Source organism: Condylura cristata, unplaced genomic scaffold, assembly GCF_000260355.1.
Source record: "Condylura cristata isolate star-nosed mole 26May11 unplaced genomic scaffold, ConCri1.0 scaffold00030, whole genome shotgun sequence".
In the NCBI taxonomy this organism is placed as follows: Eukaryota; Metazoa; Chordata; class Mammalia; order Eulipotyphla; family Talpidae; genus Condylura; species Condylura cristata.
Genome location: NW_004567131.1, coordinates 20903961 through 20924367, shown reverse-complemented (window position 1 = coordinate 20924367; position 20407 = coordinate 20903961). Strand labels below are relative to the sequence as shown.

Below are 20407 nucleotides of genomic sequence, written 5' to 3'. Positions count from 1 at the left end.
AGATTTGAAATTTGGTATAGTTCCAAAATAAACCCTTCCTTAGCATAGCCTGTAATGTCTTTTTAAAAAGAATTTATTCTTTAAATTATAAACTATACTCATTAGAAATAGTTTCTCTAACATATAAACAGCTGAAAAATAATACTTCCAGAGCTTGTCTTTTGCTTCTATTTTAGGTATGCTATAAATTTTAAAGAAGGTAGAAATGAGAATGCTACACTTTCATTTCTGAAAATTTTCTTATTTGAAGGATGAAACTCTCTCATGAAGCTGCCTCTGTTACTAAGCATATTAAAAGCAGGCTAGTGGTAGAAGGATTAAACTTGATGACTTAAAACAAAACATTACCTCATAGTTCGTAGATATGAAGTCTGACACAAGACTTACTGGCCAAACTGATATGTTGGTGTGGTTGCCCTGCATTCTAGATGCTTTAATGTTGAACCTGTTTCTTTGTTCTTTCCAGCTTCTGGAGACTTCCTACTTTGCTGGGTTCTGGACCCCTACCTCCAACTTCAAGTCAGCAACAGCCAATTGCACTTACCTTCTTTCTATTTATTACCTCCCTTTCTACGACCATCTGGTAAATGTTTTCCACTTTTTTTAAAGATTTATTTATCTATGCATACAAAACTGGGGTACAGGCCAGAGGTGCGGGGGGTGAGAGGATTCACCAGAGACCAAACAGGGAGCAGAGCAGGCAGATTGACAAAAGTACACTGCTGAGGGGTGCAGTGGGGAGTGGTCAGGAGTGGTCTGCTGCACCTTGTGGGTCACCTCCCTGGCCAGGGATCAGATTAAAGCTGATCTTTAATTCATTGTGCCACCATGGAAGGCCCAAATGTTTTCCACTTTTAAGAATTTATCTGATTAGATTGAAACCACCCAGATAATTCAGGATAATCTCCCTACCTTAAGGTTCTAAACTTTAGTCACATCTCTGATGTCCATTTTGATACAGAAATAATATATTTACAGTTTCCCAAGATTAGGATATGTTTATCTGTTTATCAGTAGTGGGGGAGACATAATATCTAAAAAATCAAGTCCTGTGAAATTTTTGTGGCAAACATGGGGCTATGAAAAAGATGACAAACCCATAGATGTGGTTATAAATAAGATAAAGACACAGTAGATAAGATGAATGGATCAATCACAGGATTAAATCACAGGATTGATGGCTCTATCAGGCCCTTGTATTACATATTTCACAAACTCTGTCAAGGCCCTACCACTTGCTATTTTCCATAGACTGGAAGAAGATAAAAGATGGAAAAGATATTCTGGGCAAACAACAAGCAGGAGAGCATGTGGAAGCTATGTTAACATCAGGCCAAAGAGACGTAAAGACAAGGAGTTTTGCCAGAAATAAAGAGGCACCTTTTGGCATGATGAAAGTATTATCCTCAAGAAGGCAAAACAGTACTACACTGCATGCATCTAATAACAGAGCTTCAAACACCAGAAAAATTGATTGAAGAAAGAAATAGGCAAATCCAGAAATGTAGGCCTATATTTTAACAGTAGTTCCTCAATAATCAACAGAATAAGTGGCATACCCACTGGTACAGCATTTGAAAATAAGTAACAGCATCCACCAGTCTGACAGTCAAGGAACTCAGTCCCTAACAATCTGCCTCAGTTACCTCCTTTTCAAGACCACATGAGGACAATCATTAAAACAGAGGATATGCAGGCTCATAAAACACATCTCAAAATATTTCAAAGAACTAAAGGAATACAGAGTATATATTCTGAAGATCAAGGCATTTAATTTAAAATCAGTAAGCAAAAGATATTTAGAAAACTGAGAAATTAGGCAACATACTTCTCTATTATGTGTGGATCAAAAAAGAAAAAAATTACATGAGAAATAAAAAACACATTCCCAAATGGTGAGTTTTGAAAACACGAGAGAGAGGAGTACCTGGGATTCAGAAAAGCAGTCCTAGGGAAGTAGATAGTTTTAGATAATTATATCAGAAAAGAAGAAAAATGTAACAGCAATGATATGTCATCTCACCTCATAATACAAGATAATAAACAGAAGTTCCATGCACCTTGAGTAGAAGACAGGAAATAAAGGAGACCAGAGTAGAAGCATAGGCAAAACATGAAGCATGGGTATTAAAAAGCATTGCAAGCTTTTTCCTGTTGTAGAATTTGTGCTTCCTGGTTCCTATGAAGTTTGGCCATGTCAGACTACAGTTCCTGTGCTTAAGGAAAATGTATCAGGGACTATTTCTACTGAACCTGAAACTATGACTACCACCTGATCATTTGAGCTCCTCAAATCAATGAATTAGTCACGAGATAAAAGTTACAAAGCTAGAGGGAGAAGCTGTCACTGATTGCCATGAGGGGTACAATATTGCTTCACAATGGAGTAAGTAAGGGATCTAGCCTGAACCCCAGCAGTTCCTTGGAGCATCTTTTGGTTTCTTCTGAGCCTAGTGACAAAGGTAAACAGAAGTCCCAGAGACACAGCCTTGACAAGGACAAAGTGGACCCCTCTGTGAAGACCTGGGTTGCCCTGCCAGGAAAGAAATGTAGGTCCATCAAAGAGCTGCCTGAGGAGAGGGCAATTCAGATTGGTTGTCAGAGGAGAGAGAGATGATGAATGACAATATGGCCTCAAGACCAGAGTTTAAAGCTTGTTCTACTATATTTTTATAATTATTTATGGAGTTTTTGGCTAGTGACCACCATGAAACAACTTGAGGATAGATGAGACCTAAAAGTAAAGGGATCGGGGGAAAATATACATATATATGGTAATTGTATGTAGTAATTGTAATGAAGTTAAAAAAAACAAAAACAAAAAAACATCAACTAACAACTATAAACCAGAGACAGTAAACGGGGGAAGAGAGGGGAACAGGATCAAAACTGGGATGGGAAGAGCACACGGGACTGGTGATGGCACACTGGTGAAGTGGTGGTGGGAAGTCCAGGGGGATTCAAGGAGATTACAACTGAGATGAAAAAATGTACAAAATGAATAATGTAACATATAACATATATATATGTTATATGTTACATTATATATATAATATGTTACATATATAATATATTACATATAATATGTTACATAATATATATATAATTTTAAAAAGTAGAGGAGAGCATGTTGAAGTGGTGGGGGGATGGGACAGCTAAAACCCGCTGTGGGCTATTTCACTGTCTCTCCCCAGTGCCTCAGAGCCCAGCCACTGTCTCTCCCTCTGGCTCAGAGCCAGAGGGCACTGGTCCGTTTTGCATAAACCCTGTTTCTCTTGCACACCTCTTTCTCTTGTCCTGTTCTTCTCTGATGTGGTTGCATCCGACCAGCATGGGACCCACTGGCACTCCAGGCAGGTGTGATTTGGAAGTAAGGGGGATCCTGATGCTTGAGGGCCAGCTGTGAACAATGGGATCAGGAACCCATGGACAAGGTCACTTTCATTCCCCTGATGAACGATTCGGAGGCACATTTCTTAAAACTCCTTGAGCAATCCTATGTGATAGATCCTTCATTAAGATGGTCCACTTACTAAAAATCACATTTTTTAAATTAACTTCTTATGTTTCTCTGTTTTACTCCACCTGTCATTCATGCCCCGAGAGATCAAATCCCAAATGAATGACCTCAAACCGGCCTTTGTCTTAGTCTCTGCTTGGAAGACCTGGAGTAGGGAACTGACCTTTTTAACTATTAATTAATTTCCTCTGGCCACCCAGAGTGACATTCATTCTTAACTTTCTTTAGAAACCATTCAATGGAACTGGAAGTTAGTGTGCTTGGATAAGGCAATCCCACTTTGGAGAATTTAAACTGGCAGATTTCCCTAGAAATGACTTCCTTGTTGAGTTCACTGTTAATGGCCCATTTTTGCCCCTAGGTTTTTCAGAAGTTTGAAACAGCACACCCACTGCCTTTGAAGCAAACAAGCAAAGCAAAAATAAAGCTAATCTTTCACATTAACCCTTCTTAGAAAGTGTTTGGTGAATTTCCAGGGCTTGGTAAATAACCAGAAGAGGAAAAGTATTCCTCCTTCCTTTTCAGCTAGTGACATTTATTTTCTTTGCTATTTTACAGCCATGAAATCTTGTTTTCATCCCTTTAAATGACAAAAAAAAAAACTATTTTCTTTGGCACAGTCCCAGTGTACAGCAACAGTTAAACTTTCTGCTATGTGAAAGAGTCTTATTTGTTTAGAAGTTACTCAAAAGGCCGTGAGAGCAGGCGACCTGGATTATAGGAAGTAGCCTCAGGAAACTCAGACTATTTTCTTTCTTGTATTTTTGCCAGGATGCTGATTTTTCCCTGGCCAATAGTAATTTCTAATAAGGTCAAGATTTATCCTAGTTGGAATTTCATAGGCTATCACCCTCATTGCTTTTTTTTTTTTTTTTTTAAATAAGCAACTCCTTTCCCTATGAGGCCCGAAGAGAGAAGCATTGAGAGGGAAATGAAACATTCAACTAAAGTTTCTCCATGATAAGTTGGTCTTGGTAATATTCCCAGTTCACTTTTGGGAGAGTGGATTCCCTAACAGAATTAAAGGATAGATTATGTACAGGTATAGCCTTCATACATGGAGACCCAGCATATGTTAAAAACAGAACTTCAAGATATCCTTATTTGAAAATAAGGATACTCAAACAGGAATTTGTAGGTTGATATCTAGGCCTTTTTTTTAAAAAAAAAAAAAAAAAAAAGGTAACTCCCAACATTCAACGATGCTGTGCTTTCAAAGCCACAAAAGGTTAGAAATCCAGATTCTCAAACTGGAATGTTTGCAGGATTCTGTAATAATAACCCTTGGTTAGGTGGGGAATGGGGTTTAGAAAACAGCAAGTTGAATCTGCTTTAATTTTACTTATCTGTGTTATCAAGATTAAGAAGTTACCTAAGTATCATAAATAATATGTAACAACCAACACTCAAAAGGAAGCACATCCTGATATTTACCTCATCTTTATGAACCTCATGCATGATAATTAGGAAAACATCCAGAAAGTTGGAAACATTTACACTGGACTTTAAAACTGTTGTTTACTTGGAGAATTCTCTTATTGAAACCTACTTACCAAATGCACCAGCATTCTATTGTATCAGAACAAGTTCCTGCCTTCCAGACTCTTCTATTAAAAACCATTTCTTTATTTACTTCTAGAGCAATAGCTAGATCCTGCCATGTCAGTCCCAAGGGTCCCGTTCCTCAAATCACCTGCAAGATTGCTTATTATATTCTGCTACTCCAGTGTATACATATCATATAGTCATTTTTAGAGACTGACTACAATAATATTTTTTTTTCTCATTTCACTGACATGATCGTACTTTGGTAATTAAAACTTAACTAAAGCTGAAATTATTATTTTTAAAAATATTGTTGATTGGGCCCTCCCTGGTGGCGCAGTGGGTTAAAGCACTGCACTGAGAAAATAAAGCCACTTCTGCATGAGTTCGATCCCCGCCTGCCCTGGAGGTGACCAAATGGCGCGGCAGACCTCTCCTGACCCGCCCGCTGCTCCCCTCAGCAGTGTACTTCGTCGATCTGCCTGTTCTGCTTCCCGCTCTGTCTCTGGTGAATCCTCTCACCCTCCGTATCTCTGGCCTGTACCCCAATTCTGTACGAATAAATAAATAAATCTTTAAAAAAAATACTGTTAAGTCAAATAGCTATTTAATACCAAATTCAGCTAAACTATTTTTTAATGTATGAGCAAAGTAGTTGACTGTTTAATAGAACTTTTCAGTTTTTTTTAATATTTATTTTATTTATGTATACAGAACTGGGGTACAGGTCAAAGGTGTAGGGGTGGTGAGAGGATTCTACAGATGAGAGTGGGAAACAGAACAGGCAGATTGAGGAAGTACACTGCTAAGGGGAGCAGTCAGCAAGTCAGGAGAGGTCTGCCACACCATGTTAGTCAGCTCCCTTGTGGGTGGTAGAACTCATGTTGAAGCACCTGTGGCGAGCTGTGCTGCATTTTAACCTGTTGCACTACCAGGGAGAGCCCAGAATGTTTCAGTTTTTAAATTGGACATATTGACATTACATATAGATGCAAAACCAGAACAGGACAAATTTCGTATCGCTCTTTGACAACTGTAAAAATTGTGAGTTTCATTCTTTTTTTTAAGCACTAAATGAATGTTAATATTTTGTGTATAACAAAACACATCTCTTCTGCTTTCAATTTACTTTTTGGGATTATACAGAATATTCCCTTAGTCTTTTATATTGTTAAGTTTATTCTTTTCCCACTTACCCTTCTATTTTACTGTTTCACATTTTCAGCATTTGAAAAAATAAAATAGAAAAGCCACAAACTTACCATTTCCACCAAGGATAAATATAAGAACATTCCAGCAGTCACTGCTAATATCCAGTTTTGAACACATGGATCAGTTGATACTGAGAGGTGAATATACAGGCCAATGAAGGCAGCTAGAGCACTTTATCAGAATGGCAATTCCTGAGAAATGGCAGTCTTAATAGAAGTCCAAACTCAAGAACACAGCAAAATCTCTTGATATTTAAGGGAAAAAGAAATTATAATTACTTAACTGGTGGCGCCTTTGGTAGAGTAATGTGCAATTAGGTTTTTTCAAATTTTTTTTTTTTGGTTTTTTCAAATTTTAACAACTGACACAAATTTCATAAATAAGTTGAATGATTAGTTAGTAAAACACTTCCCTATATTTCTCGAGGAATCATAGGCAATTTATTATATTCTTATCAGTAGTTACATCTCAAGAGTTCTATTGCTTTACTACTCTTTAGTTCCTGGTGCCTTACAATACTTTCAATTTAGATAAATGCAAAATAAACATGACATAAGGACATTACTTAATTTGCAAGAAGCATTGTGTGGAAAGCGAAACAACTTAAGATAGAAGAATTATTATACTGGCTGATTAGAAAATTAAAGTTCCCTTTGGAATGTCATATTGTCTTAATGAGTTTAGAAAAATGACTTATTTTTCTCTATATCTCTCCTCCAAAAGAATGGCCCATTATCCAAGAACCACTATTTCTAGTTTTGGGAATCTAGAAGAGGCTGAAATTAAAAACATGAACCCATTTCCCAGTTCTACTGGATGAGGAACATGTCTTCAAATCTCTTTGCTGATTTGCCACAGACTGTCACATTCCGTGCAGTATAATTATAGTAGCTACAAGCAGAACCACAGGGGGACACACTCAGACCAGGTACATTTTTTTTTTAATTTATTTATTTATTTGTGCATACAGAACTGGGGTACAGGCCAGAGGCTCAGGGGTGATGAGAGGCTTCACCAGAGACAGAGTGGGGAGCAGAACAGGCAGATCTACGAAGTACACTGCTGAAGGGAGCAGTGGGCGGGTCAGGAGAGGTCTGCCACGCCATGTGGTCACCTCCAGGGCAGGCGGGAATCGAACTCATGCGGAAGTGGCTTCAGATTCTCAGTGCTGTGCTTTAACCCGCTGCGCCACCAGGGAGGGCCAGACCAGGTACATTTTAATGGCTTTAGGTAGGACTTTGGTTACACCAGCCTGAGAGGGATGGGTCAATAATAAGTCAGTGACAGATTTTGAATAATAGGCAATGAATAATGGAGGACCAGGAGTGGCCAGGGGGCAATAGGAGCCTGAAAGTAGGAGCAGAATGAGTGAGAAAGCAAAATGGCCTCTTACCAGGGCACGTGTGTGCCGGGGGCCAACCTCTACTCTTTTTTGAGGCGGCTTCAGAAAGGCCTATTCAAGCTCTTCCTGGTTCCTGGGAGGCAGGATTTGAATTACAGGGCTATTAAGATTATCAAGAAAAGGAGTCTTATGTGCATCTGCTAAAATACGGCTGTCATTTCAATTTTATGCCTGACTTTAAACATTTTGTATATAAATCAGGTTGATGAAACCATGGTTTGGTTTTAATTTAAATGTTATTATATCTCATTGGCTTGTGTGCTGACATAATGGGCAAAGTTCCCCTCTTAATGTTTTCCCATATTTAATATGCAGATTTTAAAGCCTTTTTAAAGATCTTTAAAAAGAAGTTTCTATGAATGACTTTTTTTCCCCCACACAGAACTCTCCAGAAGTCAGAGTCTCTTCTGACCTTAAGAAATGAGTTAAATTGAAGTGTACCCTGAGGTAGAGTCTTCCCCCCCGCCCTAGTTTTCTTCTTATGGTGAAAGTAAATTGTGGATAGAGATTATTCCTGTTTCAGCCATATGCTAGAAAAAGGAACCTAGTCAGCCACATCTAGAGATAAGACTTTGCCAAATGACAGTGATTCTACAGTCACACTTAGCCATTTCATGTGGGATTTCAGACACAAGATAGCAAGTGTTGTGGTCACACCCAACTCAGATGAAGACGAGAAAGCTGTGCCTATCACTAGACCATCTGTGAAATTATGCAGACTGTCTCCGACCAGTACCATTATTGCTAATAAGCTAATGGTTTTGTCTAAAGAACCAGAGATGTGTAAAGCATTAACAGATCACAGCTCATGAAATCCCTCAAATATTACCAACTTTCCTATTCACCCATGACATTCTTAAATTTCTTCAAATTTATAACCCAACTTTGTTTTAGCCTTCAAAATAAGTCAGGAACAGAGATCAAAGCAGGGAACCGACATATGGTGCTGTTTTCTAGTGGATCTAACTAATATGAGATCAAATTATACACTGGCACCCACTAGTCTATCACCTTGTATCAGTAGGCCAAAAAAGAAAATAAAAATAATATTGTTATAACCTCCCAAATACCACTGATGACCTTTCCATGTGTATCTTTTGTGAGGCATTTAAAAATACTTTAAGTACATCCCTGTGGAGTTAAAATGACTCCACATAAAATAAAATGGAGCCTATTTTCCAAACTCTCCCCTCTGAGTCAGACTGGCCCCAGTGTCATTCTGAGGAAGAGTGCTTTCTGCTATTTCGTGACCAATGAGTTTCCTTTCTGGTTGATGCTAATGACTCCTCACCCCCACCAAAGTGCCTCAATGACTCTCTCGTGTGACATGACAGAATTCCTACCAATTCTGCTTGCCCCAAAGTTAGCTTTGAAACAACAACTTAATGTCTTATCTTTCTGAAAATAACTTCCTGTCCTAGACCAACTAGAGAGTAAACAAAATAAAAAGAGAAAGTTGTTCTGTGGGATTCTAATACATAAAATATATTCTCTGATTAGTGAGAATCAATGAAAGAATTCAGATCATAATGGGTTTAATTAATGAAATAATTTATAGCACAATGGGGTCGAATTTTTCAATGAACAGAATTTCTGTTTTCAAAAACCTAAAATAGTATAATCCAATTATTGCACTGAAGGACTAATAATTAATGAATATAAAAGATATTTCAGCGATAACACTACTCTGACGGTAAACTACTTAACTACACCATTTGCTAAGAACAACCATTGAAATCAACAGGCAGTCTCTGAAACTTCATTCATGACTTAGTTGATATCTGTTGAGTGTCAGGCATATGTAGTAGCTGCTACTGTTAGAACTGAACACCGTGTTTTAAAAACTGCACAATAACTAACCAGAGAGAGGTTACCTCGGGGTTTCTGTTATGTAATCTAAGACTACAAAGAGACCACCGTGGTTTGACTCGTTCCATATCCTACACCATAAAATAAGTAAGTTCAGTGAATGCTGAAACAGTTTGCCTGTCACCAGGAAACCGTGTGTTGACTGCATCACAAAGATGCCCCAGCCTTCTACAAGTCAGGCTATATTTAGAACTATCACTGTGCAACTGACATATCCTCTTCGTGGTTCACTACTTCATTTTATTCCTTAGTTTAAAAGAAAAGCATATTCAGGCAGCAGTCAGATGAACACAGAATAAATATTGAATTAATGAATTCAGGGAATTCCTATTGGCATTGCCTGGAAACTCAGAATCTAATAATGCTACCAGGTCTCTTAGCTATTCCTGCCAATTTTCAGGAATAAAGTTCTTTTGTGAAACTAAAATAAAATAATTTAAAGTAATACATTAGACAACATTATAGTATGAAAATAAATTGTGATTCCCATAAGCTTATATGTAGTTTTTATATTGATAGAATACATTCAATTGGATTTGTTTTTACCTAGTTTTGTTGTCTATTATTTTATTCTCTCTGATTGTAGGTTACTAGAGGTCATATCATGAACATGTAACAAACCACAAGGCAAATACATATATTTGCATGTGAGCCACAAGGAACATATTATACATGTTGTTTAAAATAATTTAAACAATATTTGGTGAAAGATAAGACAAGTATACACTGTTAACTTAATGTACTTATTATAGAATTATCCATAACATTTTATCTTTCCTTATGTACCTAGAAGCCATATTGAGTTCCACATTTCAGACTTATCAGAGATTTTCTGAGATGAAACATCGGCTACACCTTGTATCATTTTGCTTTTTGTTTATTTAAATCAGAATGTGGATAGCATTTTCACATCCTGTCTTTGAAACACAAGCTAAGTTCTACCAATGAGACAATATGAAACAAGTAATCAAATATTTGAAGCTAATTCAATATGTCCCTGGCAAAAGGGCAGCTGAATAATCGAATTTGGATTTGTTCACTATTCATTCTGTACGCCAACTCTGATATCTGAAGTGGAAATATACGAAGCCTACAAAGTACTTTAACAAGGCTGTTGTTACTCCCTGATCTAGCTTCTGTTCGATGCGTTGTTTCCTTTCTTTTTTTTTATCAAGAACACATAAAATGTCTGGTGTAGGCTGACTAGTGTCAGGCATCCCAACCACTTCTAAAACTAAATACTACTCACAATATCCTTAAAGCTGAATCAGAAACACTGTATTTTGAATCAAATAAATTATGGAACTTAATACAGCTAATACAGTTAGAATAGTGATTTTTAAAATCATATTTGATTTTATTATTATTTATAGCCCCAAACTCATTATGAACTATAGATAAATGCATGCACAATGTCTGAATCGTGACTTGATGCAAACATGGAATGTAAGAAAACATAAATGCACACATGAATGAGTGATCACAAAGAATTTGGTGGTATATTAGCATTTCTTTAGTTCCTCTATGCTGGAGCTCACTAGCTATGTAATCCTGGCAAGTGACTTAACCTCTTTAACAGCTAGTTTTTTTTTTTTTCCTTTGTATAATTCCTTATCAAATTGAAAGAGTTTTAAATGTGATAATCCATGTCAAGTGTTTAGCACTATGCCTGGCATATAATAATAAGTGCCCAATAAATGGTAGCTATTCTCACTATTGGGTAACTCCCTTATTGTGGTAGAATGTGACTAACTAATCATGACACTGTAACATTTAAAATAATAAGAAATTTTGTCACAATATGGTAAGTCGAAGAGAGGGAGAAATGGGGCAAAGATTCTGGGACAAAGCTATAAAAATAGATTTTAAAAATTTCAGGGGGTTATTTAAAAAATATTAACCAAAAGGAAATAAAATGCTATCCAAAAGTGGTAACTTAAATTCAGGATTAGGCAAAATCATAGAAAATAAAAGGTTGGATGAAAATTCATAAACAAAAGAGTTATAGAATAATGTATGAGTCAGGAAGTATCACTGTCTCAAAGATGTCATAAATGATACAATTTAGTAGACTGTGATGGTAAAGAAAACAACCAAGGAAGTGTCTAGACTTCATAGAGAAATGCAAATTTCACTCATCATATAAGGAGGACTTTAAAGGAGTCTCGATAGTCACACATGTATTTCTTTATAATGGAAATTTTCAGAGGATAGGCTTTAAACATTTTTTTTAAAGATTTATTTATTTATGCATGCAGAGCTGGGGTACAGGCCAGAGGCTCAGGGGCGGTGAGAGGCTCCACCAGAGACAGTGGGGAACAGAACAGGCAGATCAACGAAGTACACTGCTGAGGGGAGCAGCGGGTGGGTCAGGAGAGGTCTGCCACGCCATGTGGTCATCTCCGGGGGCAGGTGAGAATCGAACTCATGGGAATCGAACTCATGCGGAAGTGGCTTTAGATTCTCAGTGCTGTGCTTTAACCCGCTACACCACCAGGGAGGGCCAGGCTTTAAACAGTTGAGGGAAATATTGTTAAAGAATGGTGTCAAGATGATATCAACATATAGTATGTTTGAAAGATTGATAGGAATAATTCTTTACCAAACATTTTTTTACAAAGGATTTCATAATGAATGGATTACCCCAAATTAATCTATATGGCATGAAAATATTTATTTTACAGTATACAAAATCTTTTACAGTGGTACTTTCTATATTGAAATTTTACCTTTTTTAATAGGTACTCACTTTTTCTATAAGGAGCCGTCATACTGCCTATATAGGAATCTCAGCTGCCTGTGAATCTTCTGGGTCTTTCTATTTAAATAAAAAATAACTGATGAAAGGTAAGCAATAGTCATCATTTTGTTGAAAATGAAACATCTAAAGAGTTATGTTGATATTTTTAAAGACATTTTAATACTCTAGTGTATATTAGAATTCAGAATTTCATAGACAAACATAAAAGGCAGAGTTGAAGGTCTATAAACATACTGTCTGCACTATCTACAGTTAGATGAAAATAGCATTCTTTTACAGACAGAGTCTTCCATGAGAGCTAGAGGCTACAGAGACAGTCTGTAAATTCAGATCCTTAAATTACACAAGCCTTTATGAAACTCAAAGCTGTAGATAAAAACAATTTGGCACTTCTCCCTTATGGTGGATTGTGGATCAAGGATTTGATTTCTGACTTTAAAGCAGATCAGTAATGGAGAAGAAAACTATGCAAACCTAACAAGTCATTTCATTCTTTGTAATGTAATGTTCTGTTTTTGTTGTATTGCCAGTTAGTAAAAGAGTTCTGCTGATTAAGAAAGTAAATCAACAGACATAAAAAGCTAAACATAATAACTTAAAACTTTTTTGTTCTTTCATATGATAGAGAAGTAAAATTTTGAAATTGAATTGTGTGAGCTAGATTATATGATTGTATTTTACAATTGACTCATGGCTTAATTTCAGGAAAGTCACTTCTGCCTGTTTCTGATTCGTGTTATATTCCCTGAAAAGATTATTGGGGTATTTTGTTTGTTTTTGACCTGGCTATTGAACATGTCCTTTTAAAAACATTCATATAATTCTGTCATCCAAAATTGTAGAAACTTTGAGAGAGATAGAATCTTTTTTAAAATGTAAATCAGAGAAAGTAAGTTCACCTGTTAGAATAAACAGCAGCTATTTGAAAGATGTAATGATAACCTTTTTTTTGAAGCATGTCTAAGAAGTAAGGCAGGCCTATAGGCCTAGAGCATACAGGGTTAGTAGAAGGCAGCCCTTCTTAAAATGGTAGACTGAAAAATGAAAATGTGATTTTTTTCCACTACATCAAAAATATGATTATAACCACAATGGTCTATAGGTCTATTAAAAGGTAAGAGTTCCAATACTTATTCCAAGATCTTTCTTCCAAAGAACTAAATATTATAACATTATGTGAAGGAATTTAGCAGCCAACATCCAAGATGCCTTGCTGATTGGAAAGAATTGTAAGTTCTTCTCCTTCCTCAAAAAAAAAAAAAAAAAAGGAAATTTAACCCAATAAACCCAATAAATAATATTGAAAGTTTATATTATTTCTTTTCTGTTTTATGTTGATTCATAGCTTAAATAATAAAAGGAATGGTGAACATATTATTAATGAATTAGCATATTCAAGTAGTTCAAAACTCATTCAGTTAGCATCACAGAATTGTTTACATGGATCTTAGAGTTCCGGACCCTTCAATCAAACAGAAGGAATAAATTTAACATTAAAGTGATTTTTAGAACTAATCTCAGCCTCAAGTTATTTTCTTTCAAACCACATGTGAAATATCTAAGCAATAAACACAAGGAAGCTTTTAAAATCATTTTAAAAAGAACATTTTTGTTCATATCACTGAGTTAGCTCCAGCTTTGCAGTCTACTGCCAGACTTCTATTTTGTTGTGCTAATATCTCAGGAATAACTCACTTATCTCTACTTAGTTCAGAATCTGTCTTTGAACTCACCCACCAAGTTCATGTTTAGAGGAAGAACTTTTCTAACTACCACATATTACCTTCATAGTTCCCTGACCCTTAACTTGGGACTTTAATAACTATAGCGTAAACCTGATTGGAACGTATGTTTGGAGAATCACATGGAAGATTATCACGGAAAATCAGTGTGACAGAAGGCAATTTCTATGAGACATCTCACTAGGCAGAATCAGTTCCCTTCTGCATTGTGAAATGAAAACCCCACTCTTAGACATACTAATTCCTTGCTCAACACTTATTTGCACCCACCTAGTCATGACTAAGGATTACTCAGAATGGAAAAATTTAAAGGTCAACTGGCTTATGAAATCCTGTAAATAAAACGAGTAAAGAGATGTATATTATGCCAGACTGATCCATACATGTTTTTAAAGTGGTGCATTTGGAAATGTTCTTAACTCTTTAAATCAGGCATCAAATGCTAGGCACAGTTTTCCAAACAGTATTTATAATAGCTAAGTAAAGACAAATCAAGAGTGGATTCTACAATACTTACCTATTCTACTGATTGTCATCTGTTCGGCAAGGAATAAAAGAAGGTAATGACATTAGTAGAATCAATAACCAATATACCAGTTGGACAGATGAAGCAGATTTACCTATCTGATTTGTCACTTACCTCTGAGTTGAGAACAAGATGTTGGGAATGTCCCATGTGACCTACCACCAATGATATGGCCTGCTGGAGAAGGATGGTTTAAAATTAGTGTGGAAACCAGAAAAACACAAAGGCAGGCTTTGTCAGTTTCATGCTTCTTTTTAACATTTTGGTAATTGGCTAAGGTAGTTAAAAAGTACCAGAGGAATCTCACTGTGATAAATATTTGCTAATAAGTCTAAAGCATCAAACATATTTGTAGTGCTGGAAGAATACAATTTCAAAATTTTAATTATTATTATCAAAGGTTTTAATAGCTTTTACACTGTCAATTGTATTACTGAAAAATTGTATTTACTATAAAACTAAATGTTGAATTCTTTCTGATAGAGATACCTAAAAGATAATTTAAAGTACATTATGCCCTATTACAACTAAATGAAAGCACTTGTAGCTTCTAAAACATTCACATTCATTTTGTAATGTAACATCATAAATCTTGAAATTATGATAGTGAACCCATTTTAAGTTGCCTGACAAATCCAAGGGCAACCTGAATTAATGTAACATTTTAGATACTGAGAATTTATTTCATTTAATTCTACCTGATTACAATTTCTAATTATTACTTATAAATTGAGATGTTAACTTTGTAATTTGATTACTCCAATCCAGAGATACTAGCCTATGGCTTCTACTACTGCTTTTGTATTTACTGAGGTTAGAAGCTCATTTGTGAAGTCTAAATCCCCAAATTTTTAGAGTAAGTATTGAGATTTCAGGTGGCTTTCTTAACTTCTAAATTACTGTAAGATCCATAGCACAGAGCAGCCATATTTGATCAAAACAGAATTTTTTCTTTGTACAGAATTTTGTTTAAAACCTACTAATAAAAAAACTCAAAGCTAAAGATGACAGAATTGTAATGTGAATTCTCAGGTACCTACTTCCTACATTCTACAATCGACATTTTACTGTAACTATTTTATTTCATATCTACCCTTTTATCATCTCTTTCTACTGCATAAAATAAAATTTTGAATAAATTTAGAAGTTAAAACAAACAACAAGCACTGATATTTTAAAAGACTCAAGTGTGCTCTTAACATATTATGTGAAGAGGCAAAAAGCCAGGGAATATAAAGAAAGCCATAGAGAACTACAGAACCCCTCGATTTTGAAAGGAAAAATTTGCTTTATTTTAATCTTCTGGGGTCTTTCATAAGCATTAATCTTTTTAATCACCACATCAAACAGCTAATCTAGTCTTACAGGATAATCTGTAAGAGTAACAAGAAAAAAAATCCATAAATGATAAATCACTGTTTCATGTTTTATTGTATAAATAGAAATTTATCGAATACAGGCACAATGAAGCTGAGGAAATTATTCAAGCTGGGGAAAAAATGTTGTATCACAAATTCTATTACGAATTTGCTTGTTTTTATAATGTTAAATGCCCTTAACACAGAAAATGATGGATAATTTTGTGAATTTTCAGTTTTTGGTTTATTTGGTTTGGGTTAAAAAAGCCAGATTTGAAATTGTGTGTTTGTAAACTAACCATGAAGGTCCAATAACATATTGCAACAAATACATTGCTATGCCAGAAAGAGGTATTTTAAAAATTCATAACCATACTTATAAAGCAGCAGTTAGAATGATCTGTGTATTCCAGAAATTAGAGCCCCAACCTTTATACAGACAACTTCATGCAGATGCCAATTGCTTCACACAAATACTATTGAACTAATGTGAATACGCTGAAGTCAAAGAAAAGATGAAATGTAAAATATACCTTGGTATTTGGAAATACAAGAAGAATAAAGCATTTTTCTATCAAGGAAAATTCATGGATGCCTCCAGTTAATCCCAAACGTTTCCAAATATGATCCTTGCTTTCATGAAAGTGAAAATCCAAGGACTGATGCTTATGTAAACCAAGACCCTACAAGTATGAAAAAGGGGCCCTCCCTGGTGGCACAGCGGGTTAAAGCACTGCACTGAGAAGCTAAAGCCACTTCTCCATGAGTTCTATTCCCGCCACGTGGCATGACAGACCTCTCCTGACCCGCTGGCTGCTCCCCTCAGCAGTGTACTTCGTTGATCTGCCTGTTCTGCTCCCCACTCTGTCTCTAGTGAATCTTCTCACCGCCCCTGCACCTCTGGCCTGTACCCAGTTCTGTATGAATAAATAAATAAATCTTTAAAAAAAAAAAAGTACGATATCCCTTAAAAAAAAAGAGAGAGAGAAAAAGGGAGAGCAACATAAGGAAATAACTTCTAATGACATTTAAATACTTTTTAGTAGGTCCAATATTAAATATATTCAACTTTCACTCTGGGTAACCCTGTGACAACTCCTGAAGTCATTCAAAAACCAGTCTTCTTGTAGACATATGAATGCTTCTACTAATAATTCAATTGTCATATATACTCCTCTCAATCTTTTAGCTGAATTTATTTCCAGGTGTTAACTGAAATTGGTTTGCACAACAAAGCTTAATAAAAATTATGTATTTTAAATAAAGAGCAAAAAAAAAATAGATATAATTCATCTGGGCTTATTCTCCCCATAGCTGACTACAATTTTAAAAAACCTTGATAAATGTTCAGAAAAATAAGAAGTCTACCAGAAGATTTTCCACTGTGGATGTTTGTGTGACCAGCAATGTTGTCAGTTCTCTGGGATACAAAAGGATAATATTAGCTATTTTCCTCTAGTTAACTCATCCCATTGGTTGACCTTGTGATTTCTTGTGATCTTATAAATCATTCCATATCATGTTTCCTCCCCCAAAAAAGGCAGTTTGGGGCTAGTTCAGTGGCTTCCACATTTAGGATATGACCACTAAACTTACAAAAGAGAGAAATAAACTATGCATGCATATCTTATATGTACATGTGTTTATTCACATGTATGCAAATATTTAAGTATATACAAATGTGTGCATATGTGAGTCTGTGTGTTTACATATACACATGTGTACCTTGAATTTATAGACAAAACTACACTTTAACATATGTCAGTAATAGCTTTTGGTAAAGGTATTAAAGGACACCCACCAAATGTTTGTAATTACCATTATTTCACAAAATAGAGAACACCATAATATCAGAAAACAAAACAGAAGAAACCACACAATCTTAGAATAAAAGGAAAATCTTTGAGAAAAATGTAGCCAGTTAAAAAAGAAAATCATGGTGGTGACTTTTCTTACTTTCAGAGCAGAATTCTGAAACACTTGCCCAGATCACATTTCTGGGACCATGGGTTTTCCTATGTTCCACCACACTTATGCCACATGCTTCTTCTTCCCAATAACTTTTGTTCTCTTTTATCAAGTAAAAGAGCACAAAAGCAACCTAAAATCACCTTCTGAAATCCAGCTACTCTCTAAGTTCCCCTGTGTGTCATGTCTCTACAGAGTCAGCTGACAGTTGCGCCCCAACCCCCACTCAAGTTCACCTCTGCTGCCCCAATGGGGGTTAGACTTAGGGACCTTTAAGATTCTTTGCTGCTTCCCAGGATCCTGGGCAGTGAACAACCCTGAAACCACTGCAGTGACCTAGAAAAAGGCCTTGGCCACTGTCTCAAGCCAATAAGCCTTGAAATATTTCCAGAAAATTAGATTACAAGGGAAATTAAAACTAATAATGGTTTGTTTCATTTCTCCAATGCTCAGTTTGTGATTTTCAGAACATCTAATAATTATTGAGCCTCTAAGCAACAAGGGTGAACCAGTAGGAAATTGCCAGAGGCCTGTGGAAAATTTTACCATCTCAGGCTTTGCAAGAGGAGGGATTATTTGGGCATCATCAGTTTCCATCATAAGGGACTTTAGAGGCAAAAGATAACTTCATCCAAAGACCCTGCTGCCTGAATTCTTGCATCCTGGGGACTGGTCTTTTCATTTCTGATAAATAAAAAGGCTCAGAAGATTTCAGCAGAGAACCAAATTCCTGGTGCTGAAATTTTTCTTAAGGGAAATCCAGATGTCTTATGGCAATCATTTTTTTAAATTGAGTTAATATTGGTTTATAACATTATATAGGTTCAGGTCTACAGCATCATAAATCTGTATCTGTGTAAACTACCTTACATTCACCACCAGAAGCCTAGTTTTTATCCAATATCACACAATTGGCCATTTTTACCCAATTTATACCCATTTTACTACTTCCTCCTCCCCTCCCTCTGGTGACTAATATTTTTCTCTTATAGTTTAGCATTTGTTTTTATTTAGTTCATTTGATGTTTGTCTCATAAGGTGTTTGTGTTTCTCTTACTCATCTCACTAAGCATAATACCCCCAAGTTCCTCCAGGTTGTTGCAAATAGTAACATTTCATCTTTTGTGATAGGTGCACAGTATCCGATTGTGCAAATACATCACAGCTCCCTTATGCACTGATCTGTTGATGGACATTTAAGCTGTTTCCAATTCTTGGATATTCCAAGTGAGTCTGCAATGAACATGAAGATGTGCATATCTGCTTCAGATCACTGTTTTCATATTTTTCAGATAAACACCCAGAAATGGGATAGCTTGACCATGTGGTATTTTGACTTTTCATTGTATTCCATAATGGCTACACTAGTTTATATTCCCACCAAAGTGTGCACTCTTGCAGAGAACTTAATTTTGATGGTTCAGATCAAGAGAGGTTAATGATAGTTCTAGTGTGAGCAAGCTCAAGGGTATAAACAAGAGAAGATGAGGCATCCTGAAATGAACAACCCCAGGAAACCATGACCATGTTTCAGGCTGAAGGGGCAAAGGAAAGATGTAATGTTACTGAAGCTCAAAGGGAGTAGAAATTGTAGCACTGCATAGAATCAGCAGCTTTAGAGCCAGTGCCTCAGCAGCAGGAAGCTGGGAAGAAAGCCTCCTTCCTCCCTCCCCTTTCCACCTGTCTTTTCTGCTGTGCCTTCCCACTGGTTGAACCCAATCTGCAAGGGACATGAGACCCTAACAGTACTCAGGGCAGAAGAGGGAGCAGAGAATGCATATGATGAGGGTTGGGGTAATGTCAGACAGCCTGTCCACACTTATTTCTGGATTATTATGTGTCCTGGTATTTTCCTTAACAAGAAGCTATATCTGGTGACCTTTTATTCCAATTTCAAAAATAGGAATACCAACTAATGATTGGTCTTCTCTTTTTTCCTATAAGTGCTTTGGAGAGTAATAGTGGTACAAATCACTGTAAATTTTTTGCATAATCATCTCGAGTGATTTGTACCAGAAATACAAATCAGAAAATAGAGAGTTACCTGAGGAACAAGGTGGAGGAGAGCATCCCCAGAAAGAGTCCCAACAGCCAGGCCCACAGAGAACTGTAAAATCAGCCTGTAGTTCTCCTCACAGCTGTGGAAAAGGATCAGTGTGGTCCCGAGCATGGAGCCCAGGGTCAGCAGAGCCACGGCCACCGTGCTGTAGCCATCTTCTAAGTCAAAGGAGATTAGAAAACCAGTCAGAGCTCATTGCCCTCTGTGAACACCTCAGCTAATGAAAATGCCAGAAGAATCCATATTACCACACAACTTATAGAGATATGAAATTCTTTTAAAAGTATTAGACTGGACTGACCCTCCCTGGTGGTGCAGCAAGTTAAAGCACTGCACTAAGAAGCTAAAGCCACTTCTGTATGAGTTCGATTCCCGCCTGCCCCGGAGGTGACCACATGGTGTGGCAGACCTCTCCTGGCCAGCCCGCTGCTCCCCTCAGCAGTGT

The 20407-nt window shown here is 36.5% G+C and overlaps 1 protein-coding gene across 1 annotated transcript in view; it reads right to left on the bottom strand.

The window, feature by feature from the left end:
- SLC39A12 (solute carrier family 39 (zinc transporter), member 12) overlaps window positions 1-20407 on the bottom strand; it is a 70228-nt gene that overhangs the window by 12848 nt on the left and 36973 nt on the right. Inside the window, 9 exon segments of the mRNA XM_004691110.1 lie at window positions 6328-6448; window positions 8256-8307; window positions 8310-8444; window positions 12298-12328; window positions 12331-12366; window positions 14646-14673; window positions 14675-14754; window positions 16469-16618; window positions 19948-20120. Coding sequence (XP_004691167.1) covers window positions 6328-6448; window positions 8256-8307; window positions 8310-8444; window positions 12298-12328; window positions 12331-12366; window positions 14646-14673; window positions 14675-14754; window positions 16469-16618; window positions 19948-20120 — 806 coding nt within the window.